The sequence below is a fragment of the Dichotomopilus funicola genome (assembly GCF_033296635.1).
Source record: "Dichotomopilus funicola strain CBS 141.50 unplaced genomic scaffold C8A04scaffold_47, whole genome shotgun sequence".
Lineage (NCBI taxonomy): Eukaryota > Fungi > Ascomycota > Sordariomycetes > Sordariales > Chaetomiaceae > Dichotomopilus > Dichotomopilus funicola.
This window is the reverse complement of record NW_026944068.1, coordinates 185,927-210,112: the sequence shown is the minus strand read 5'-3', so window position 1 is coordinate 210,112 and position 24,186 is coordinate 185,927. Positions and strand designations below refer to the sequence as shown.

At 55.1% G+C, this 24,186-nt stretch overlaps 7 protein-coding genes across 7 annotated transcripts; 6 read left to right on the top strand and 1 right to left on the bottom strand.

Annotated features, from left to right (window-relative positions):
* Nucleotides 1-3,144: 3,144 nt before the first annotated feature.
* C8A04DRAFT_13432 (amino acid/polyamine transporter I) lies at nt 3,145-4,888 on the top strand (the record flags this gene model as incomplete). Its single annotated transcript, XM_062777708.1, has 3 exons — nt 3,145-3,418; nt 3,490-4,376; nt 4,436-4,888. 3 exons carry the CDS (start codon nt 3,145-3,147, stop codon nt 4,886-4,888), a joined length of 1,614 nt encoding a protein of 537 aa, XP_062635616.1.
* Nucleotides 4,889-5,480: 592 nt separating this feature from the next.
* Nucleotides 5,481-6,336, top strand: C8A04DRAFT_30204 (uncharacterized protein; the record flags this gene model as incomplete). The annotated part of the gene is made up of 2 exons (XM_062781289.1): nt 5,481-5,483; nt 5,539-6,336. 2 exons carry the CDS (start codon nt 5,481-5,483, stop codon nt 6,334-6,336), a joined length of 801 nt encoding a protein of 266 aa, XP_062635615.1.
* Nucleotides 6,337-6,547: 211 nt separating this feature from the next.
* C8A04DRAFT_38483 (thiamine pyrophosphokinase) lies at nt 6,548-7,553 on the bottom strand (the record flags this gene model as incomplete). Its single annotated transcript, XM_062784254.1, has 3 exons — nt 6,548-7,171; nt 7,251-7,327; nt 7,400-7,553. 3 exons carry the CDS (start codon nt 7,551-7,553, stop codon nt 6,548-6,550), a joined length of 855 nt encoding a protein of 284 aa, XP_062635614.1.
* Nucleotides 7,554-8,082: 529 nt separating this feature from the next.
* C8A04DRAFT_30202 (uncharacterized protein) lies at nt 8,083-9,231 on the top strand (the record flags this gene model as incomplete). Its single annotated transcript, XM_062781288.1, has 1 exon — nt 8,083-9,231. The coding sequence occupies one exon, from the start codon at nt 8,083-8,085 to the stop codon at nt 9,229-9,231; it is 1,149 nt and encodes a 382-aa protein (XP_062635613.1).
* A 661-nt stretch (nt 9,232-9,892) lies between these two features.
* C8A04DRAFT_30201 (uncharacterized protein) lies at nt 9,893-10,922 on the top strand (the record flags this gene model as incomplete). The annotated part of the gene is made up of 3 exons (XM_062781287.1): nt 9,893-10,109; nt 10,178-10,628; nt 10,697-10,922. 3 exons carry the CDS (start codon nt 9,893-9,895, stop codon nt 10,920-10,922), a joined length of 894 nt encoding a protein of 297 aa, XP_062635612.1.
* Nucleotides 10,923-11,975: 1,053 nt separating this feature from the next.
* On the top strand, nt 11,976-12,799 carry C8A04DRAFT_30200 (uncharacterized protein; the record flags this gene model as incomplete). Its single annotated transcript, XM_062781286.1, has 4 exons — nt 11,976-12,015; nt 12,096-12,148; nt 12,220-12,689; nt 12,763-12,799. 4 exons carry the CDS (start codon nt 11,976-11,978, stop codon nt 12,797-12,799), a joined length of 600 nt encoding a protein of 199 aa, XP_062635611.1.
* A 3,693-nt stretch (nt 12,800-16,492) lies between these two features.
* C8A04DRAFT_13430 (uncharacterized protein) lies at nt 16,493-17,677 on the top strand (the record flags this gene model as incomplete). Its single annotated transcript, XM_062777707.1, has 3 exons — nt 16,493-16,740; nt 16,939-17,353; nt 17,495-17,677. Coding segments are annotated over 3 exons (846 nt in total), but the record flags the coding sequence as incomplete, so codon positions are not given.
* Between the last annotated feature and the right edge of the window lie 6,509 nt (nt 17,678-24,186).

Sequence of the window (24,186 nt, the reverse complement as noted above, 5' to 3'; positions counted from 1 at the left end):
GGCACGAGCAGTGTTTGGGGGACACAGTATTCGGATGTGCAAGTGCGTCGCCAGAGAGAAGGGCCAAAAAAAGGTGGGATGTGAGATATTGTGGTGGGGGTGCCGATTGGTGGAGGGGAAGGCGAGATCGCGACAAGCAAGGTGCGAGATTTGGCGAATTGGTGGTGCGCCGTGCAGCGTGTCTCGAGGGGGTCAGTTGGTTACGCGGTTCGCGCGACGCCGCCGCGGCCCAGCAAGCGATTCAGCGGGTCAGACAACTGGGACCTGCCAGAGACCGTGCTGTGCTCTGACATGGAAGGATTGGACACAACGCTGAGCCCTGGAACAGGCCATGAGGCCCCACCTTTCTTTCCACCGACGGCGCTGAAGAGCGAGCCACGCGGCCCTTGTGTTCCGCCACCTGCAATCCACAAGAGTTTTGACAAGGTGCCCGTGATCTGGGAATGTACATAGTAATGCCGTGTTGTTTCTTGACTTTGTATGTACGAATACTGGACACGATACGCTGTTTGGAGTCGGGAAGTGGCACGGGAATCTGGAAGAAAGTGTGCGACCTGCGCCACCTGAAATTCGCGAGGACGAGGAATCTAAACGATCACTTTGATCCCAACACCCGGCGTCGGAATGAACACTCGGCGGGAAACCCAACGCGTTCGGCAACAACCGGGCATGTAACCTTCAACGCTGTCTGTCCCATCCGTGCCGCGGGCGGACGGCCCGTCAAGTGACGACTCGGACGTGCCGGCTGCCATGGTGTGCAGGTGCAACTGTCCGGATCCCGTTCAGGTCAGGTCCTCGCAGGGGACGCTTGGACCAGCCAACCCTGCCCCACCAAACCCCCGACGCGAAGTCACGTGGTATCCTGCTCTTTGACGCGTTGAGGCACCGTTGGGGCGAGGGCTTGTTTGTTTTTAACCACCGCCTTGGTCGTTCAAGATGCAGACAGCATCGTCGAACGGCAACGACTGGTAACATTTGAAGTGGTACCAAAGCCAAGGGGCTACCCGATCACACAGTTTTCTCAGGCGATCCTGACTCGATTGGCGGTGGGGCGGATACCGAACCCGAGACAAGGAGAAAAACACATCAAGGTCAAACCTGCTTGGGCTGGGAGGCTCAAACACAAAAACCAAAAAACTCGCAAGGGAAGGACGAAACTGCCTTGGGCAAACAAACGAGACGACAGGCGGTTCTTGGGAGCTTGGGAATGCCGGACAAGGCGCTCGATATGTGGTGTCATTGAATTGCGGGCCGTCCCTTCTCAGGTCAGAACCCGTTAATTAGTGTAGTTCACGTTTTAGTCAACTTACTTCTTTAGGTTCTTTCTTTTTCAACGTCCCGTTCTCTCGCAGGTGGGCCGAGGCTCAAAAAAATGGCCGGTTCACGCTGGATGACATCAGCTCGAAATCAGTCCAGCCCTTGGAGCCGTGTGGCCGCCTCAAGATGCTGGCAGGTTGCTCAACACTGGGATCTGCCCCGCTTTCTGGATTTGGAACCCTCCAAATTCATCTGATTGAACACGCAAATTTGACATTCGCCTTTGGATTCAGTCCAAGCTGAGGAACGGCCGGCCGAAAGATTCTTCCGAACAAGCTGCAGGAGCAGTCGCCAACGAAACGAGGCAACCGAGGCAACTCGGTCGGAACTTGAATGTCAATAAATAGTTACCGGCCCTTTTAACCATCAGCCGGCCGCCACGGGGTGCCCGGGTGGGAGCAGTTACATAGGCAGCGGCTGTTCGTCAACTCCGGGCGCCCGGAACAGCCGAAGCTGACCGTTCCAACAAGCCCAACGGCCATGACGCCAGCAGTATCGAGGATGACAAGATGCCCGAGTACCTTGGCGCGTTCGACGGGTGAATTTGTCGGGATTGGTTATGCCACGATGGTGGTGTCTACTATTGAGGGAGCTCCTGTCACGAAAAAGGAACCCGTGCCGTTTTTAGTACCAGAGGCGAGAGTTTTGGCGTGGGGGTCTCCCGCTCCATTTTCCCTTCCACGCATTGATCCGCCGTAAACCGCATTCGCGAGTTACAGAAGTGCGAAGCCCGCGCTGTACTAGTTAGAGTACCTATGTGGCAGGGGAAAAACGAGCGAAAACTCTGTACCCCGCAGAATTTCTGAGAAACGTTCGAGAACCAGTGCCACCACATGGGCTTCTGACAAGGTGGTTGTTTCTTCTCAGGCAATGGGTTGAGGTCCAAATGCCCCTGCTGCAGCGGGCAACGGTCAAATTTTGAGCATTGGTTCTGCCGTAATTCTTGGCCCGGAGCACGACATCGGGGGATTCGGCAGGTTTATGGATGCCCAGCGAGTCTGCTGACGACCTTCCCCATCTGGAGCCTTTGCAACTCGCAAAACCCCATTCACCACGACCTGCTGTCGGCTTTGCAGGAGGACTGCCGACAATTCTTGTAAGCATCTGAGCCTACGAGCGCCTGGCCCAACGGCAACCCCTAGTTTGTCCAGCTTCGTTTACCGAATCTTGTTAAAAAGGCCCGTGAAAATTCCGACCTGCGGTGAACCATGTCAACTTGGTGAAACTGGCTCTCTAGGTCTCCAATCAGGGCATCGGACCAGCTTCCTAGAACGGGGGATTTCGTCAGAGAAGGATGGAAGGAGAAACGAAAAAAAAAAGTCATCGAAACCTGAAAGGGGAAGTCTCTCCATGAGTCGGGTCCCCTCGTGGCGCTAGGGTTCGGTGCGGCGCGGCCTGATGTGCCAAATCACAAGTATGTCGATACCGACTCTAGGTAGTCGTGTGCACTACTATGTAGTCTTCTGCACGACGCACCCTGGGAATGCCCAGAGCAGAAACAGCCATCCCATGCGAATTTGCCATCGATGGCGCCAGTGCATCGTCCGTGTCACGTCACATTAGGCAAGTGGGAACGCTGCAAGGTCACTGGGGGTCGGCCCCGAACCTTAAATCGCGTGCCGCTGTGGACTGGATAGTGACGGCCGAAGGAGTTGCAGGATGGTGACAGTAAATCGTATAAGATCGGCGGCCGTGCGCTGCAACCTGTCCAAGGTGAACCGTTTCTCAACACTTCTTCCCCTCCCTCCACTTCCACCTGCAAAGTGTGGCCCTGGCTGGCTTGAGAGCCAGTGAGACAACAGAGGCACCACCACCACCACCGCCATCATGGGAATACTCAATCTCTCCTCAAACGAGGGGGCAGAAGCGGCCCCCGAAGCGGCCATCAAAGACCATGCCAACCACACCGACGAAGACATCGAGGTGGGCGAGGTCAAGCAGGAGAGCAAGTACGCGTACGACGACTCGCGTAAGCTGGGGATCACAGGCGCCGTGTTTTTGATCTTGAACAAGATGATCGGCACGGGTATCTTTTCGACCCCCTCGAGCATCTTTGCTGCGACGGGGTCCGTCGGCGTGTGCTTGTTTCTGTGGGTCATTGGTACGCTCCCGGGCCCCAGCCCATGTTCCATATCATCGAAGATGAGTTGGGTGTACTGATGATGTATCTAGGCGGCTTCCTCACGTTCTGCGGTCTCAGTGTCTGGCTCGAATTCGGTCTCGCTATCCCCCGCTCTGGCGGCGAAAAGAATTACCTCGAACACATCTACCGCCACCCCAAGTACCTTGCAACATGCGTGCTCGCCTCGCAGATGATCCTCCTCGGGTTTTCGTCCGGCAATTCCCTGGCTTTCGGACGCTACATCCTCTACGCCGCCGGCGGCGAGCTCCAGGACAGCTACAAGGCGCGTGGTGTCGGTGTCGCCTGCGCAACCTTTGCGGTCGTCTTGCACACTGTAGCGCCTAAGTGGGGCATCCGGCTGTTCAATGTGCTCGGCGTGTTCAAGGTCGCGGTCCTGGTGTTTATTGTGTTCTCTGGGTTCGCGGCGTTGGCTGGCCATAGGCTGGTACCTGACCCGCGCAACTTCGAGAACGCTTTCGCGATCGAGAGCGGCGAGGGATACGGTGGCGGCGGTGCGTATGCGTACTCCAACGCGCTGCTTAACATTGTCTACAGCTACAAGGGCTGGGAGAACGCCAATTACGTCCTGAGCGAGATCAAGGACCCTCGGCGCACACTGACCATCGCCGCGCCCCTTGCTGTCGGTGGCGTGACGATTTTGTACGTCCTGGCCAACGTGGCGTACTTTGCGGCGATCCCCAAGTCAGACTTGGCTACCTCAGAAGTCATTGTCGCTGGTCTGTTCTTCAAGAACGTCTTTGGCGATAGCGCCGGTGCTCGGAGTCTTCCGGCATTTGTAGCGCTTAGCAACCTGGGGAATGTGTTGGCTGTGAGTTTTGCGCATGCCCGCTTGAACCAGGAGCTAGGCAAGGAGGGTCTGCTGCCGGGGAGCCGGTTTTGGGGATCGAACAAACCGTTTAACTCGCCTGCTGCTGCGGTAAGTTGTCGCGAAATCATGAACAGCCCCCGGAAAGCAAGCAACTAACAAGGTTACAGCTCTTCCTCCACTGGATCGTGACTATCATTGTCCTCCTCGCCCCTCCCCCCGGACCGGCCTACAACTTCATCGTTAACCTATACACCTACCCTGGCGCCTGGATCAACAGCTTTGTCGCTGCGGGTCTCATCTACCTGCAATACCAAAAACGCGAGCCCTGGAACCCCGGGTGGCGCACCTTTTTGCCGGTGACGATCATATTTTTGCTCTGCAATGCCTTCCTGGCCATTGTGCCCTTCATCCCGCCCGCGAGTGGTGACGTGTGGGCCGATGGGTATCCGTACTACGTTTTCCCCGTGGTCGGCGTTGGTGTTTTGATCCTTGGCGGTATCTACTGGACGCTCTGGACCAAGTTCTGGCCAGCGGTCAGGGGCCATAAAATTGTGTCGGAGCGGGTGATTGGTGAGGATGGGGACGAGGTTATTCGATATCGCAAGGTGAAGACGCGTTAAGCAGTGAAGGCTGGGCTTATTTGGTTAGAGACGGTGATACCTTGTTGGATACATACCTTACCGATTTTATGTATTTTTGAAGTGGTGTTCCACAAACAATTCATTCCCGGGCGAATACTACTCCCAGGGAGTAATGGGCTTGATGACCCGTCATATTCTTAATACTCAACGGTTTTTTGAGATGTCAACCGGGTTCAGGTGGGCAAATCAACATATGAATATGTAGGCGTTGGTAATTTCAGGGGACGATGATGTTGACTTTGATGCTCCATACTCCCGGCGACTCGTCACGGCTGGGACGAACGAGCCCCACTCTCATGTCGGTCTTGGCGAAAACCCCGGTTTTTTTGAGGCCTGGACTTTCGACCCTGAACGTTAGTTAATTATAGTGGGTCACAGATGCAAATGCCAGCTTGCAGCGCAGCCATGACCGCATCGAGTCGACTTCTCTGATTCCTCAACTTCGCAAAGATAGCACAGCGCGGCGCCCACCACGAGGAAGAAACTAGATCGAAGGTTGCTCCTACTTGTTCCAACGGCGGATCGATATCGACATCCTTAAGTTGGGCGCGATACATCCTGCACGCTTAAAATGGTCAGCCCGCTCCCCGTCTCTGTAGACCAACAACTAGCTAACCCCTCTCGTGCAGAACACAACCTTCAACTCGGCGCTCAAACAGCGCACAACCATCCGCAAAGACCTCTCCACCCTGTCCTCACCCTCTCAACAGCCCAACCAAATCCCGACCCCAGCCGCGTTAGGCTCTCTCACAGCCTCCCTAACCGCCTTTCAACGGACCATCGATGAGTACAACGCGCTCGCAAAACAAGAACTCAACACAACCAAGCAAGAGAAGGCCTTCGAGCGCATCCGCGATTTCCGGGCAGAACTCTCCGGGTTTCGGTCGCAGGTGGATGCACTCAAGGCTGCGCGTGAAGAGAGCGTGTTAGTAGAGACCCGCGCAGAATTATTTGGGAGGAGGGGGTATGCGGGGGACGGCGGGGCAACGCCAGAGAACCCGTACGCCAACTCGACAGCGTCTGGGTATGGGGGCGGAAGCGGAAGCGGAGCTGGGAGAGGCCACGCGCGGACGACCAGCATCGCGGAGGCCGGGAGCGGTAGCGGTAGTGGTGGGTTGGGAATGGGCAGCGGGGACGCCACGCGGGAGAGCCACGCACTGCGGGAGCAGGCATTTTTCGCCAACACACACTCGGCGCTGGACGAGTATCTGGCACGTGGGCAGGCGGTGCTGGGGGACCTAAGCCAGCAGCGGGAGATGCTGAAGTCGACGCAGCGACGGCTGTACTCCGTCGGGAACACGCTGGGGATTTCAGGGGATACGATCCGGATGGTTGAGAGACGGGCGAAGGAGGACAAGTGGATATTTGGAGGGGGAGTAGTGGTATTTTTTCTGTTTTGCTGGTTGGTGTTGCATTATTTGCGATGAGGAGCAAGTTGTTGGGGGTGTTGGGTGTGTTTGGCGAATGATCATTCTACGACCTCTGTTCCTCCGTGTGTGTACCTATCATCCAGCGCGGAGTTGGGGCGTCAGGCGGCGGGCTCGTTTCTTGGAGTTCAATTTAAATTCTATGCGGCTGGTGATACAGCTGCGTTTGCACATGTCTAAAATGACCATTAACACCCACAAATATTTCATCCTATTGCTTCAGCGCAATGGTAAACAACACCTCTTTCGTCGTCTGCACCTCCACGACCTCCGTTTCTGGTAGGACATGGTTACTTGTGCTAATTCGCCCGCCAAAGCGTGTCTCCCAATCCGTCACATCCCATTCCAATCCTCTTGTTGTGATCCGGCTTGTCGTCCCAATTGGTACAATGCCGACGTGTTTCCCAAAAACATCCTTCTCGCCTCCTTGAAGTGGGCTCCGCACACGAATGCGATGTTCGCCCGGGTGCAGCAGGAATGTCAGGCTTTCCCCACTGAATAAGTACACGCGGCCATCCGCATACTCGCGCTTGGGTGGCTGGAACAGGTACAGGTGGTGCAGCTGGCTTAGACCCTGGTCGACACGACCACCGAGACCACCGATGGCGACAATATCGAGAGGACGGCAAGGGTTTGCATCGTCGTTGCCGCTCGAGTGATGGTAATGTTTCCGCACATAGGCTACGGCTTTGAAGAAATCTGTAGACTCCTGATCGGGTTCATGGATGACTTGTGTTAAGGGGTTGGATGCTGATTTTGCGGATCTCGATTCGTAGTAGGACTGTGTTTCTGTGGTGAGGCTGTCCAGATCGCCTACGATGGCAGCGAGGCCATCCTGTGTGTATGTCAGTGAGTCAGTGAGTCAGTGAGTGATGTTCGGTTGCAGAAGCATGTTGCAGATGAAGAACACCTACAAAGGACAAATCCCCATGCTTTCCGGCTGCTTCATACAAAGCGTTGGCCCCGCCATCTGCAGCAACTCGAACGTGTGCTTTGGGCTGTCAGCTTCTTCTTATTACGGCTAAATTTTGTCTCTATGTGGTAGCTACAACAGGAAACACACCATTATCCCATAATACTCGTGTAATTTTGAGGTGGTGTAGTGGTTGGTTCAGCACGACGAGCGCAAACTTGTCCGAGTCTGAGCGTGGTCCGTCGTGCTCTGCGGAACGCCCAAGGATCCTGGCGGGATCCCAGTAAGTCATCACCGATTCCATGTTACTGATGCAAAGAAAAGTGGATGATACGGTAATTGAATCCTTGGAAATGATGCGACAGTTTGCTCTTTCGCTCTCTTTGAGCGCTTTTGACTCAACAATCATGTTGTCAAAGTGGGGCTCGGGGACGACGCTATCCACCAGCGGTCTGAGCGGTCTGTCCACACATGTATGTACAAGGCGTGTAGGTGAAGCCGACGCAAGCAGCTCATGCAACACTGAGAAAAAGCCATCGCCACAATTACGGAGTGGAGGGTATTTGTTAAGAAGATGAAAGGTCCAACAGCGCACATTCTACTGCGTATGCCTGCTGTATCCCGTATGTCCGCCCACGCAGTGCTGGACATTTCGCAGTGGTGACGGAACCTGCGCTTAGCGTACTTACATGCGTCGGATGCAAGCTGCGAGTGACACCAGGTTGATGTAGTGGAAGACCTCCTTTATCTAGGAATATATTTCTTGACTTCCTTCCTCGTTAGCTCCGCAGAGTTTCCCCTTTGCTGCAACATCATCCATCATAGCCACCACCATGCTACGCTACCGGAACGAAGCAACCGATGTCATCGCAACCTTGCTGCGAGTGTCCGTCTGGGGAGCAGGCCGGATGGGTGAACTCACCCACCTAGCCGTCCGGGGGGCGCGACAAGTTCAAGGCGCCCTTGCTACGGCGTCAGCCACCATCGCAGCAACAGCAGGTCATGCGGGTGAACTCGACGACCTAGCCCTCCAGGGGGCGCGACAAGTTCGAGGAGCCCTCGCCACGGCCTCAGCCACTATCACGGCAACGGCCACGGCTGTGAACAGGGTGAGGGCCTGGGTGTTTGGGCGGGGGCGAGAACCCGCGCCGCCTATCGACCACGGCTGGGTAGTGGTCGATAGCCCGCAAAGCAGTACCACATCGCCGGAGAGCGAAAGCGACGATGACTTCGGGGACGATAATGGGGGGTTGTTCGACGATGCGGGAGAAGGACTTGCCGAGGGGTATGCCCTCGTTGGGAGCGACAACGAGGACGACAGTAACGAGGAAGGCGAAGATCGCGACGATGATACCGGCAACCCACCGGAGTACCACAGCACCCTAGAGACGCGCGAGGACGCGCGGGATGGGGTGCAGCATCATGAGCCCCGATCAACGTTCCTGATGGCCCCCAGTGTATTTTCACCATACCAACCCGAAATACCGGAAGCCCGCTGGCAGGGAGGGAATCCAGAAGTCCACGCACCCGAACTCGGGTTGACGGGGAACCCAGACCCACGGCCGATGCAATCCACCGCGGCTTGGCACCCGTTGCCCGATAACCACGGGCCTTCCACCGACCGAGAGCAAATTACCGACATGCGGCATATGCAGCCGCAAGACAGCCCCCCGACCACAGCGACGCGACAGAACCAAGTATCAGCGACATCGAGGGCGGTCGCGTCCGTCTCGTCCGGAGGAATGCTGCGGACTGGGAACGCGGCATCGCTAACAAGATCGGGGATGAGCGCTGTAGAGTCACTCTCCCATGATGCAGAGTCTCAGGAGAGTGTTGGCGGCAGACCCCTCCCCACCAGCGAGGAGACAGTAGGCGGCTTTGAGTCGGTGGCTGTTTATGGGGACTCCGGGCCAGTTACCAGGCGAGCACAGTTGGAGAGAGCCCGGCGTTATGGGCGTGGACCTTTGGGTGGTGGGTACTAATGATGTGCTCCGGGAAATGTATCGGACAATGTTGGGCAAAATGTTTGGGTCAGCGATATGGTTGCCATGGAGCTTTAGCGAAGAGCAAAATTGCGATACCACAGCATGATACTAGTTTAGCGCAGCTTAGGAGAACAGGAACACGATGATTATATCGATCTCTTGGAAGGGAGACCTTTGGAGGGGTGATCATGAATTACGCACATGAGATTTTAAGCCCTGATTTCGAGCAGATGAAGCCATTGATCGCAAGCAAAGGGGTTGGTACGTACACATGGTGGACTATGGCACCGCTTTGGTACCATGGCGATACCATGGCGACCATGGCTTGCGTGGTTAGTGTGTTCTTGTGTGTGTTGTTTCCTTCTTGGTTGTTCGGTTTGTGTGCTGTGAGCTCCTGAGATCCCCAGCGGGACACAGAAGTGGGTCCTTGAGCACCGCCATTGGTCAATCCGATCCATCCGGGAAATTCCCGGTCTGGCCGCGATGGCTTCCAAAATTTTGGCGCATTCGTTGTGAGGAGCCGGACCTGCTTACAAACGTTCGGGAGGGTCGCGGCGGCCACCTTCGTTCTCTACACTGCCTCCCGATTTTGTTTCCGTCTTCCGTTTCTTTTGCTGTTCTAATACCATTCTTTTAGTCCCCAAGGCCGGCGAAAAAAATGTACCGCACAGCCCTTCGGACCGCAGGGCCGAGCGCACTGCGCGCTGCCCGACCAACCCTCGCGTCCGGGTCCCGGCGCTACGTTTCCACCGTTCCTCCGCCCCCGCCGAAAAGGAAGAGGGGGACATGGAAAGGCACCTTTTTACGATGGGGCCTTGCAGGCGGCGCCGTCTACTTCTACAATACCAGTCCCATCTTCGCCGATGAGGAAGCCTGTACCTTTGAACCACCCCGTTTTCTGTTTCGATAATCTCAGGACCATGCTAACATGATCATCCCGAAGCACACGTCGGGCCAGCACCCCCCCATTTTTCTGATGCCGACCTTCCCACCGTTGATGCCTTGATCCAAGAGAAGCGCCGCCAAGCCGCGGCCGCTATCCCGCCACCGAAGAAGGAACCAAAGCCCAAGGCGATCGAAGGGAAACCCGAGGAAGCCGACAAAACTCTAGGCTCTGTCGAGGGCAAGGATGAGGAAAAATCTGGAAAATCCGGACCAACAGACGCGGCCACGGTCGGAGCGGGAGCGCTGGAGCCCGGCTCGCCCGAGGCCCTTGAACACGAAGCTAGGCATCAGGGCGCTTTCGACCCTGAGACGGGTGAAATTAACTGGGATTGCCCGTGTCTCGGCGGCATGGCGGATGGGCCGTGTGGGGAGGAGTTCAAGGCGGCGTTCAGCTGCTTTGTGTATTCCAAGGAGGAGCCCAAGGGCATGGATTGCATTGACAAGTTCCAGTATGTGGCGGAATGAGGAAGAAGTGAATCAACGGTTCGGATATGACATAGCGGCTAACTCGTTCTAGACACATGCAGGACTGCTTCCGGAAGTATCCCGATATCTACGGCGCCGAGCTAGCCGACGACGACGAGGAAGCTGGTGCTTCGGACGCGCCCACCAAAGACGTGATAAAAGACGCTGATGCCGAAAAGGAGGTAGCACCACCAGCTAAGGGAGGCGCTGAGGTGATCCCTAAGGAGGCGGTCGATGCCACGGACGCGAACAAAGAGAAAAAGAAGGGGGGGCAATAGATTCGGCCAGTTAGTCTAAAGCACGATCAACGCCAACTGTACAACACCATTTTATTTGCACACGGATAGAGACGGCGGATGAGCGCGGTGTATGACCCAGATGTACCTTGTATACGGTGGAAAATAAAGGTGATTAGACTGTGGCTATATGCTGTGGTGGTTTCGCGCCCCCAAGCTCCTCTGTTTTGCCTACATTCCGATACGTCCCTCTGGTGTACATCCTTAAAGGCTCCGGGACGTACAACTGCCTGGTCGCCTTAGCTGGACCTGAAGATGATTTGTGGACGGCACATCCCTGGAATGGCGCCCAACCAACCAACAACTGTCCCAGGAGCTGCAAATAAGCTCTCGACGCACCCGATTTCGGTTTTAACTTCTTAGATAATCTGGAACACACGATGCTCTGGCGTTTTTAGCGCCCCGCTTAGCATGCCCCCCCTGTGAAACTAGCGGAGCCGCAGACGTCATGGCCAGCTGCTCTTGCACCTTTTTTCGCCCAAGGAATTATGCCCCGCCCTTGGACGAACAGAAGCAGGAAGACCCAACAGCTTTTTGGCGGGCAAGGCGGGCATGATGGTGTAGTTCAGTGGTCCAATTCTGAGGCCAGAACCCCCAAGACCTTAGCCAAGACAAGAGCGTGGTTGCCCATTCCTCCTGCCCGGTTTTTGGGCACCCATCGAGTCTCCATATCACATGTACCCGGCGCGGCCTATTTGTTGTTCCTGCTGCCCGCACGTTTTGCTGCACGCAAGCCCAAGCACCTGCAGCTCCAAGCCCAGTTCCGGCCCAGCGTTGTGCCCTTCCCATTTGCCCAATCCTGTCCCGCTATCACGGTTGCCCGACACCGCACACCGCACGGCCTTGAGTTTATCTGGAACACCATCATCGATCGATTGAAACGGGGCACAGAGATTTAGTTCCAACCCCACCCAACCGCACAACTTCATTTCTACGTCGACTGTGCTTCGTCATTCCCAGTCACAGACGTCACAAAGGATATTCTCTCCTACAATTTATATTTTCACCAGTGAAAACAAGAGTAGGTTTTTTTTCATGTCCCTGCCCCGCGCTCGGGTGTGCGTTTTACCGGCCTGTGCCCCCATCTGCGCTAGCATAACATCGATGTTTTGCGGTTTGCGGTTTGCAGCCACGATTGACTAACTCCCCGTGCAGTGTCCTCCTACGCCGAAGTTGCGTCCAAAGGCCCCAAGCAGTCTCCGGAGGAGGTACGTTGTCGCTCATGGCCGGCGTTTGGCCGAGTTGGATATGCGGAATATACAAGACTAACAGCTGTCAGGCCGCCGCCCCGCAACCCCCGCAAATCGATCCGACCACGGCGTCCTCGACCGCCTCGCTCATCGACGTTGATACCCCATCCGTGCACACGGTGCCGTCCGACTTCGAGTCTCAGGAAATTCAGACCGAAACCCAGGCCGCCCGTATTGAGCGCGAAGAGGAGCAGCAGGCCCGGGACGAGGAGGCTGCCCGCGAGCGGGCCGAGCAAGAGCTGGCCGCTAAGAAGAAGGCCGCGGCTAGTAAGGCTAGCCAGGCCCGCGGCTGGTTGACGAAGCAGTTCCAGACGGTGTCGGAAGGCGGCTCGGCGGGTGCAATTGCGGTGGCGAATATTGTGGCCGTTGTCGGTCTGAGTGGGTGGTTGGGTTTCAAGGCTTGGGGGCTGTATGATCGTGGCCGGTTCGGCTGGAAGGAGGCGGGCATCGGTCTTGGTGTGATTGGAGCGGTCGGTGCGGTTGAAGGTGTATTTGCCAAGTGAGCGCCCCTCGTTTTCCCGCCTCGAGCTATTTCCGTCTTGGACTACGACGATACTAACGCTGCACAATAGCTACTTCTCGAAGGCGAAGGGGAAGAAGTCGCAATAAGCGCACAAGGCAGTGCAGTATACAACAATCACAGGACCTAGGGCGGCATTCTCTTTTTCTTTCCACAAGGCCAGGGGTTCTCTAGGATTGCCCAGCTGCTGGTCTTTGACAGCCTGGGTTGGACAGGTTCGGACAATGTTGGGTGTGGTTCACTCTGCATTCACTTGAATTCGCCTTAATCCCACATCTTCTGGCTGGGTCTAGTATTTTTGTTTTTCTCTAGGCGTTGATAGGCGAGCAATGTCACCGATAAACACTGGGCACGATTAAACCAAGACACCCAGCAACCAGAATTGGCCATGTACCAGGAGGTTCAAAGTGGCTTCCTATCAGCATGTTGTGAGGATCGATGTCGTTCATTCCTCATGCCTTACAAATGAAAATTTTCGTCCAAGCCTGGGGGATCTCCGACCCGTGAGTCCACGGTCTCAACCATCGAGGTTGGTGCCTTGCAACCTAACTGTAGCCACATTTCAAGCGCTAGGAATTTCAACTGCCTTGATCCTCTATCATTGTCTAATCCCTACATTTCGCTTCCGTGGTAATGCCGTTAAACCCCTTGAATAAGGTTTCTCCAACACCATTCCTGTTTCTGTTCTAGGCTTTCAGGATACACTAATTGCATCAGTGGTTCGCCGAGTGGAAATATTTTGCCAACACAAGACCGCATTTCCTCACTATGCCCTCCAAAATTGGGTTGGCCGCTACTCATCTCACGCAGCGCCCTCCCCTTAATTAATATCTCTCCCCGCAACTCACACCACTCCATCCCCGGCAACTACCGAAGTCGACCTCATGTCGCACCGTAACAAGAGGTGTCGCACTCTATTAGTAATTAATGGTAACGCTCCCGCGATGGGACTTCGGGGACTTTCAGGATCAGTATCAAGTGAGACTCTTCGGCATCTAGCCATGCAATGAATGACCTCAACGCCTTTCGCTTAACTCGGATTGCTCGCTTCTATCGCCCACTTACGACGCAATGATGCGTTGTAATACTACCCGTGAGTTATGGGAGGGTTGAATACCGGGGTTTAGGAATATCGCCGAGCCTTTACAAGACTTCTGCCATTCCCAAGTTCCTAAGACATAGCCGGTGTAAGCTGTGGGAGAAACAACAGTTGCTGGTATTGTCCCTAAGGATTTTGACTGGATCACGAGTTATCGATACAAATCCTGGGATGATATCGTGACGTGGATTATCTCGCTTAATATGTTTCGGCCTCTTGAGGATTAGTCAATCCTCCTTTTAACTTCTAACGTCTACCACGTGTGTTCGGCCATGTCGTTTCAGTCGGGCAAACCTTTTATGTCTCCGTCGTAGTTTATTTCGATGACAAATCCATACCTCGGCAACGTTTCTCGCCGTGCCCGAGGGAAAAAAACAGCGTGATGACCCGAAGATGAAGGTTTGAGATCACAAACACTACGCCTTTGGTGGGGCAATGGGTTCTCGGATCTACCGGGCATGGTTCTAGAATAAGACGGCGGCACCGGCGCGGCACGGTAGTCTGGGGTGCCCAGGGTGTCCGTTGCGGCCGGGGTTAAGGCCCAAAAAGGAAATCGTAAAACAATCGTCAACGTCAATCAATATTAGAATGTTGAACAGTGGTCCTTGAATGGGGTGCGGGTGGCTGAAAAGTGATTGGGTTGTCTGCTCGAGCTGAGATCTCTTTCGCGACTTGGAGGGCCAGAGTCTCTCAGTATTGGAGAGGGGTTGCGAGCTCAAACGTTGAGATTAATTCGCCCGCGAACGAGTAATAATACGTAGGTATCTAACCCCTCACGGAGTTAGCGCAGCACTGCAGGCCAATACGCGAAAATACAATACCACCTCGGAACCGGGAATATTCCCCAGATTCTCCAGTTCGTCGACCATGGCCAACGGCCTCGTGTAATCAGTTAATAACGCTAAAGTTCCCACCCGTCTCACCGGTAAATCGGAAAACGCCCTGCCCGTGACTGATGAACGGCACGCGATCAACGGTGGACAGGCCTCGCATCCCTGGCCAGTCGCAGCCTATTTTCGCTTTCCTGTCCACTTTAGGACCCTTGGCCCGCTTGGCTGCGTACCACATCCTCTGCAATACTACAGAACACCGCCGAGTCTTCGTGCGTGGCCAGCCGAACGAAACATCGCTGCGGCGCCGAAGTGGGGACAAACGGGGTCGCTAACACATGCATGCTCGCTCGCACCGGCCGTGGGACCTGGCCAAGAGTGTCTACTTTCGGTTCGCTGCGGACGGCGTCGGTCAATGTGTTGGTGTTCGGCGAGACATAGCGTGCCCGGCTCAAAAGCTCGGGGTGTCTTGGGGCCGCGGCTTAGACTCCTTGGAGAGACAAAATGGGAATGCGAGATCAGTTCGGTGAGCACCTCGAGCACGGTAGGGCGCCGCCCGGGGCAACTCACAACACGTGGAAAGTAGGTGATTAGCTTCACAGCCACAGCAACTGCCGGTCGAGAATCGTTCTCGTCCAGTGGATGGTCAACGCAGAATTGACTAATAAACGGCCGGAGGACTCAGGAGTGCGAGTCGCGCAAGTTGGACAAATCGGCACGCTTCCACGGCTGGTATTCGTCAGCCCTATGGGGCGGCCGGTCGGGGTCGTCGGTCCGTTCGAGGCCGGTGCCTGTCAAGGGGTAGGGCGGGCGGTGGGTTGTTGTCCACGGATTTAACACTACCCCTGACTCACCCCCTCGTCGTCCGGCCGCTCGGCTTTTGTGACGCGTTCTTTTCCTCCCCCAGAGCGAGCCAAGTCGTGGCCACTTTCAGCCCTGGCTCTCATCTCCATCTCCTAGACGAGACACGAGAAACACTGAACCTATTCCCGACACACCGACGGGCCAACTCGCCAGCAAGATGGCCGCCGAAAGGCCTGAGAGTGCCCCTTTGCGGATGATATTCGAAAGGAGAAAACGGTCGTGCGGAGAGTGTCGACGGAGGAAACAAAAGGTAATTATGCCTCCACAGTGTCCACACACTACCTACTTTACTGCCCAAGATCGTGGACGCGGTTACAGGCCGACGGATGTTGACCCTGTTCCCCAGTGCGACCAACGTCAACCATGCCGCAACTGTTTGCGCCGAACACCTCAGCCAGAATGCCGCTACCAGACAACGCCGTAAGCCATGCCTTCCCCTTTCGATGTTGACGTACCTCCGCCCAACTGGACGTAAACTCATGCCGCTCGCATAACCCTAGCCGTCGAGGCCGGATAGCATCGGACGAGGACGGCGAGGTTGAGAAGAAGGATATTCAGGACAAGGGCCGAGAGATCTACGACTTTTCAGACGCTACCCTGTCCCCTGATCCAGCCGAACTTCTCAATTTTGACGATCTGTTACCCATGCCGAACACACCCGGAACTCGGTATAGCTACGACGGATACACAAATCCATACTTGGACTGGACGATTCCAAAGGAAGGTACGTTAGTTATTATTTTCTATTCGGCATGGCTAGCTTACGAACCAATTGGATTTCATAGAGCGCCCGCCCAATCCGACGGAGATTGGTGAAGGCTCCCTTCTATCGTTTTGGCCAGAGCACCAGAACGGGCCATCACATTCAATGTGTACGCTCACCGCCTTGATAAGGGCCCCCATAGTTGTTAAAGAGTGAATCCCATCGTGCTGACACAAGGGCACAAGTCGTAGAGACATGCCGGCGCAGTACACAGGCAACAACCACAGACCGAAATGCCGTGCTCGGCGCTCGGTTCGCGGCCATTAAGCATCTCCACACCCTCCTGAGATCTCCGGAAGCCGCCGTCAGTAATGAGGCCATCATTGTTGCAGTAAAGCTTGCTTTCAATGACCTCTGCTTTGGCCAGGCGAGCGAGTTGCTGTTGCACATCGATGGCGCCCGTGAAATGGTACGAGCGAGGGGAGGCCTCACTGCGCTCGCAGCGACGCCACATTTAGCAAAAATGGTCCTCGTGTAAGTTAGCTTGCGCCGACGACTGGCGTACTCGGGAATACCTATCTTCTACATCGACCATGAGACTAACTAACCGACGTAATTAACCAGGGCCGACCTCATCACAGCCATGGTCCTCGAAACTACGCCCTGCTTTCCCGGCAACGAGCTCGGATCCTACACCGACTACCTCCGTGACAGCGTGTCGCATCCTCACAGTGAACCTCCTCTTCACACGTCCCGCTCCCTACCGACAATTCATCCCGCCCCAAAACAATCACACCGGCCGTCGTGTCTTACCACGAACCCCACGACCTCGGCGCTCCTAAAGGACACCGCTTTCCTTCTCGACACCGTCCTCGCCCTCCCATCGAATCCGTCACCGTGGGAGCTGCAAAAAGTTCAGAGTATGTCCAGTTGGGTAGAGGGCCGCCTGTCCTCATCCAGTTTGGCCCCATCCCACGGAGGCAGTCACCACAATACGCATTATCATTTCCATCAAGCGATTAGGATGTCGTCTCTATTTTACTGCCGTGCGATCCACGCTCGTCGGCCCTTATCGGAGGTCGTCACCGAGCAAGACATCGCCGAGTTAGTCCGCTCCATCAACCATGTACCGTTAGACCTGTGGGAAGTTGAAGACCACCGAGGGGAGAGGCATAAGACGGCGGGGAGTAATGATGTGGTAAACACCACGAAAGAAACAAATCTTTACATGCTCGAGACCTTGATCTCTCTTTTGGCCGCCGCCTTACCCTCAGCCGCAAAGGAAAAGAAGGATGTTGAGGGAATTGGAGGGGAGAAAACCCCGATGCCCACACAAGAAAGTCATGTGGCAAGAACCATGGTAGTGGCCGGGGTCGTGGAGCTGGCGTTGAGAGATTGGGAGGCTGTAGTGAGGGTGTCGGGCAGAATTGTGCGACTGCAGACCTGGCTTTCTTTCGGGGCGAAGAGTTGATTTGAGTTGTCTTGGGATGTCTTTTTCGTATCTATTCATGCATGCGAAAGAGGGGCGGGGGTGGACTAACTCGGAATTGGGGGTAAGCCTGCCGTGGCAGAGTAGACATCTGGTCCCATGAGAGGTGAGAGGGGACGCCATATCACTGGTGTTTGGAATATCTCCCTTAAGTTCTCCTGATCTCATAGAGCAAATGGCTACAGGTTATTGGGAATTTCAAACGGATGTCTTCTAATTATTCACTATTCATTTAATACATAGTAATGAGACCATGAATACCACACTAAGCCGTTTGAAGACGAAGTGTTTTCCTTTTGATATTAAGTGCAAACAAGAATTTCGAGGCGGAGAGTGTACAAACTTGTAATTGGAACACAAGCCTCACACCCCATAACTTAGGTGTAATTAACTGTATAAGTCCTCCAGTTAAGCGAGTTGCAAACATGAAAACCGAGATGTGTTTCTTAACTAACAACGAGCGCTTCTCAGGAGGCCCAGACGTGTGTCGAGGCTCTCAAAATCCTTCCACTTATGCACGGCTCCCAATACAGAGATCTTTGGCCACGTCTCCCATTGTGTCACCTGATATCTGGTGTCTCTGATGTAATGTCACATTTTCCCAACGGGGAAATCTGCAGTGCTCGATGCCTATCACCCGAACCGGAAACACCGAGAACCAGGGACTAAAATACCAGGACACTCAAGCTCACATGACAACAAGAGGGGGCATCACCCACGTGGACCCTGCCAGGTTTGACGCAATCCCCATTCCATGTTCACCAATGACATGTTTGAGCCTCCCTTCTCCCACCCCCCTTGGCCGTTGGGCGTCCTGAATCCCGCGGGCAGGCCCGAGCCCGGGACACATAGTTACCGGACTGGGGAACCTCGGGTGCCTGTGGTTTTGAGGCTTGGGAGGTATTTACGTAACGGTCGGGAACTGTCTCCGGGGAATCGGGATGCGAGTTCTTGGAACGGACGATAGATTCCGGGTGCTAGACAAGATAGGTAATTAGTGTAGATGATTTGAAATAGGTAAGGAGATATTTAAGTTTTCTCGGAACAGACTTCCGACCTTCGGTCATCCATACTGTTCTTCCCCTTGACTACCGGGTCGGGTCGGGCCTCACCCACGCACGCCCAACGCGGGCGTTGAATCGTGAAACGAAGCGTGATATTTGGTTATCTCTATTATGGCCCCGGAAGCGTAAGCCGATCTCGGAATACCAAATTTTGTAATCTCCCATTCCGCCGGGGCTATGATGTGCTTTGCCCATGGCACACGTTCCGGCGGGACTGCAAGAAAACTCCTGCCAAGGCCAACTGCCGTGTAACGAAAGATCTCCGATGCCATCTCACCCAGAGGGCCTGTCCGGCCCGTCCGAGTGGGTCTTCCGTGATGTCGCCATCGCGACCCCTCAATGTTCGGGTTTTTAATTCCTCTGGTAATTAACTAAAGAGAGATCGTAGAGAAAGGTGGCCAGGGTAAAACAAAACTCGGGTCTCGGTGGTTTGTGATGGGAATCGCAGCGAAACCCTCGGAGCCGAAAGCCTCGCGAGGATATCGGTTATGCCGGCTCTTGAGATGAGGTGTGCCATCCCGCTTCCAACAAAAAAGGACCTTCAAATGGGGGGCAAAGGCTGTGCCCGTGACCTGGAACGCCCTGATGGAGGGCACGAAAATGGGGGTGACCTACCTACTGAAGGACAAAACCCTCCAAAAAAAGCCCTAAAGAAAGCCCCTCCTTGAAATCATTCTTCACTTGAACCAAGACCGAATTGGCGTCGGTGTCCACCCACACCCACCTAGCTTGCCTTGTTCGTCCGTGGCGCCGTCGTGTTTGGTGCTGCAGACGCTGCGGGTGTCTGCATTCGCCCTGTGCCACGCTGCAACTGCATCCCACGCGCACAATGCGCGCAACTTGCTCTTTTGGCCGCTGCCGAACCAATGCCTGGGGCGCTTGGACCCACCCCTGCTTTCGCGAACCACACTTGCCTATCTGGTCCTCCACCAACCAGCAGCCGTTCAACGTCCATCTCACTCCCACATCCGGCCGGCCAAACTTGCGTTGATAGCCGCTGATAGCTAGCCTTCAGACCTTCCTCCACACAGTCCGGACAGGCGTTAAGCAGGAGACTGATCAGAGTATGAGTTTTCACTCCATCTCACTCATTCGCGCTAGCTCCGAGCAGGGGTTTTCTCCGCGTCCTTAAGAAGTGGGAGATGGATGGATCACGGATCCGCCCCATGAAGGGTACCTCTCCAAAAGGAGAGAAAGCGGTTTGGCGCGGATGTAGCACGGGGTCAGCTGGCCCCACCTCGAGACCACTAACAAGTAACAACACGGAGGAAACATGAGGGGGAATGGATGGAGGGCCTGGGAAAGGTGACGATTGACAGAGAGGAAGTGTGGGAGAAGGTGGGGGAGGGGAACATCAGACCGAGCACTTCGATGCAGAGGGCAGGATCAGAGACTCTCTTGGAAGATAAAAAGACCTCTCTGACCCCGCCCATCTGTTCTCTTCTTCCTTTCTCTCCATCAAGCACTCCTAACCAACCAAACCAAACAAACAAGTAACTACACTCTACACTCAAACCCACCATCAACATGTGCGGAGCCGGTACCTGTAACTGCGGCAGCAGCTGCACCTGCGATGGCTGCACCGACCACAAATAGAAGGTATTTTTCCCTCCTCTTTCCATGTTGTATCCCTACGATTCCTCATGCTTCTGTTTCTCAAAACATATACACTAACAAGACACCCCCCCTTTCCATAGGGCACCATACCCCGGGATGGCCGACTGAACGGAGGACTGGGGGGACGGTAACGGTTGTTGATACTACGAGGGACAAGTTCGAGCATGCGTTGTGTCGCTCTTGGCTCATCTTTTCGTTCCGGCGCAGTCGGCAGGTGGCTTATCTAGGATCTTCCAGCTTGGACAGGCAATTGGTCGAATGTTCTTGAGCGACGAGGGGAAAGCGTCAAGAGAGGCTATAGCAACGTCAATCAAGGTCATCAATGAGTACATCCTGCCAATATAACGTACCCTGCCCGCCGTTAGGTCTCAATGCAGCCGGATAACTGTGTTGGGATGTCATGTGTGTTGCGACCCGTGTCAGCACGCCCCATCGCTCCCACCATTGTCCTCGTTGTCATCGCCCGGGGCAGACCTCAGTAAACGTGATCATGCATTGGCACATACAAGACATCGAATTACAAACGTCGACCCGCTCTGCCTAGAGGTCTCGAACTCCAACATCCTGGGTATCCAAACTATCCTCCTCATTAACAGTCTTCCTCCCTCCTCCTACTCACCCTCCACATTAAAGTCAGCATGGCCTCAACAAACCGTGTATCATTAGTACAGGTGGCCGGTGGTATCTGGACGACGCCATGACATGAAAGACATAATGGAAAACAAGCAAATAGTCCACACAGTAACAAAAAGTAAAAGGTAAAAGACAACAAATATCGGATGGCAGCGTGACAAGACATCCGCGTCAGAAAGTCCCGCCCAAAACAACAACAACCAGGGTATCCATCATCACCTCGAGTTAACAGTGATGTGTGAAGAGGAGTCCGCAACGCCGCCATGCAACCCAGAAAACCACCAGAGATCCCGCGAGACACGAGATCCATCAGACCTTGAATCTCGGTAAAGCCAACGGCCTTGGATCTAGGGCCGACCCCTAAATGTAGTGTACTGTCCAGGTCTCCTCGCCGTCCTCGCCCATCCCCCGCCGTCATTCCCTTTGTGGGTCATCAACCTTTTCGCTTCGTTCATCCCCCCTCACCATCTCCAACCCACCACCACCACCAACGGCAATATGCCTAGGCCTAGAAGCCGTAAGGAGCTACGCAGTCCTATTATGCACCTCCCTCAGCCTCTTGACCCAGTGTCGCCGCATCGTATCAGGCATCTTGACAAACAGCATGGCTTTGTTCTCGTCCGTCAAGATCTTCTCGGTAATTTTGAGCTGCAGGTCCTTGTCCTCGCCCGCAAAATCTCGGAAAAACGCGTCCATGGCTTGTTCTTGCCAACAGGGGCTAGGCTTCACCCCCCCACGTGCGACCCGCATTGCCTCTGAGAGAAGATGTAAGGTCTCAGCTAGGACGGAAGATGCCCCTGGACCGGTCGTTATTGCAGGAGTGTTGGCAAGCACCGCAGGGGCCGCAACCACCGGGGGAGGTTGTTGTTGCTGTGGCTGCTGCTGCTGTTGCTGAACCTGCTCTTGCTGCTGCTGCTGTTGCTGCTGCTGCTGCTGCTGCTGCTGCTGCTGCTGCTGCTGCTGTTGTTGTTGTTGTTGCAACTGCTTCTGTTGCTGTTGTTGTTGGTGCTGTTGGGAGAGGTCGAGATACCCGGGTGCCGCAGTACGACGACGCTTGTCAGGTGCATGACCGGTGGAAGAACTCCCGTCGGGCGCCTGCAAGCGTTTTCGGGACTGATGTGCGGTTTCGTCGGGTGGCGTAAGGGCAGATGCAGAGGACACGGAAGACCGTGGCGGGGGAGGGGGCATCGTATTCGTTGGGGCCCGGTGTTGCTGCTGCGGTTGGGGTTGCGGAGCTGGGGGAGGGTGGGCAGTCATTGTTGCGGCCGGCATCGGTGGCGGCATCGGGGCGGAAATGTGAGTTTGGCTGGGGTTGATGTAGGAATCTGTTAGGAGATCCATGATGCCCGCGCCTGAGGCTTCCGGGTCCTCGGCGCCATTGAGCGGTTCCGTCCCCTTCCTCCGAGGTTTCGTCAGTCGTTTGGGCGCGCCGCCGGATCCAATAACGTCAGGGAATAGGATCTCATAGTATTCTTCGTGCTCAAAAGGGCGCGACCGGAGAGATCTGGCAAGGGGCTCTTTCTGTTACATGGGCCGTTGGCATTAGCATTTCTTCTCGCTCCCGCGGACCGCGCCTCGGGTCACCTACCTGGAGATGCCTCGCCCATGCGTCATCCGTGGCTGTCACAGTGCGTCCCCGGGCGTCGTAGTAAAACTCCGGGTCTTCGCGCAGGCCGCGCCATAGACGGTACTTTTTGCGGGCGTTGTCGGTTTTGTTGATCAGGTGGCCCTTGTTAGCGTAGGCGCTGTGCTTGTCGATGAGGGCTTGCATGGCACGCTCCCAGGCCTCCGGCTTGAAGGTGCTGCCATCGCGCAGGCCGAGCTGGACGGACTCGCAGAGGGAGCGGAAGAAGGTGGCCTCAAACTGGGGGTTCCAGGTGAAGCGGGGGCCGCGGTGCTTGCCGGGGCCTGTTGCTCTGCCTGTGCCCCCGGCGGCGACTGAGAAGTCCTCGTCGGCCATGACAGGCAGCGGCGAGGACGGCAGCGGGAAGACCCCTCGGGCGGGCGCGAATGAGATCACGATGAACGCGCAGCACAGTGGCCGGGGCGGATGCGGCCGTCGTGGCGATGGAAGTGTTGCGACTGGACGAACGGGGTTGAGATGGCCGAAACGGAGGGGATCCGAGCGTGAGGTCGTTAGCGCTGCGCTGGGGAGAAGATTGAAGACCACGATCAGGCAAGAAGCTCCAGCAATGCCCGTCGCGATGGTGGTCGCGCCGGCTTGTATTAAAAACAAAACAATCGCTCAAACAACACCCCGACAAAAACCAAGATAGTTCATGTCGATTTGGCGCGCCTTCAACTTCTTTGTTTTCTGGGGGCGGGTTGAAAGAAAGACACCGTTTTGTGGCACTCGGCGTTGATGGATGGCGGCGGATCATTTGCAGAGAAAGGTTGGGACTGGGACGGTGAAGCGGGGGCGGCCGTCAGCTACAAAACGGACAGCCGGGAGCCTCCCAATGTCACGTGTTGCACGCGACACCACGCCCTTCCTGGTCCAGAACGGCCGCGGGGTAATCTGGAATCCGTCGGCAAATGACGCGTTTTGGCTGTGATTTTCTTCGTCGCGACAAAGGTTTGTTTTAACGTTAGATGTGTTTTTGTTTCAACTTTGCCTTTGCACCGAACTTTGTCATGGAAGGAGCCTGTAAGAAGCAGCCTTTAACAGCAAGGAGCAAAATCAAACAATCACCAGGCCGCGGCTTTGCATCGCACCTGCATTTCTAAGACAAGACAAGCGGAAACAAACACCCTTGGTTCCTCTTTCCGCGCCAAACAACTTTTCTCTCGTGGATCAGCCTACAGACTTTTACCCTCTTCTCCTAACTTTTCTTTCGGAAGGATCCAAATCACACAGTCCGATGGGCTGTTGCAATTGTTTTTTTTTCCCTGCCTTTTCGTCCCCCCTAACAGAGAGCCATTGTTCAATTTGGTTCCTATGTCTTGCGCCCATCTAACGTTAATTGATGACTGTGGACATGATGTTTCCCTTGTACCCAAGAGAGCTTTTGGAAGTCCAAAGGGGGATGCAAACACTCAACCATGATAATTCTGAGCTAAGCAACGATCCTGCGTTCTTTCCTTCTTTCCTTCCTATTCTTTAGCCATTGCCGTGTAGCAAGCGCTTACCAGCGTTCTATGTTGTTTTCGCTTAGTGGTATTGTCAGGATGCTTCTT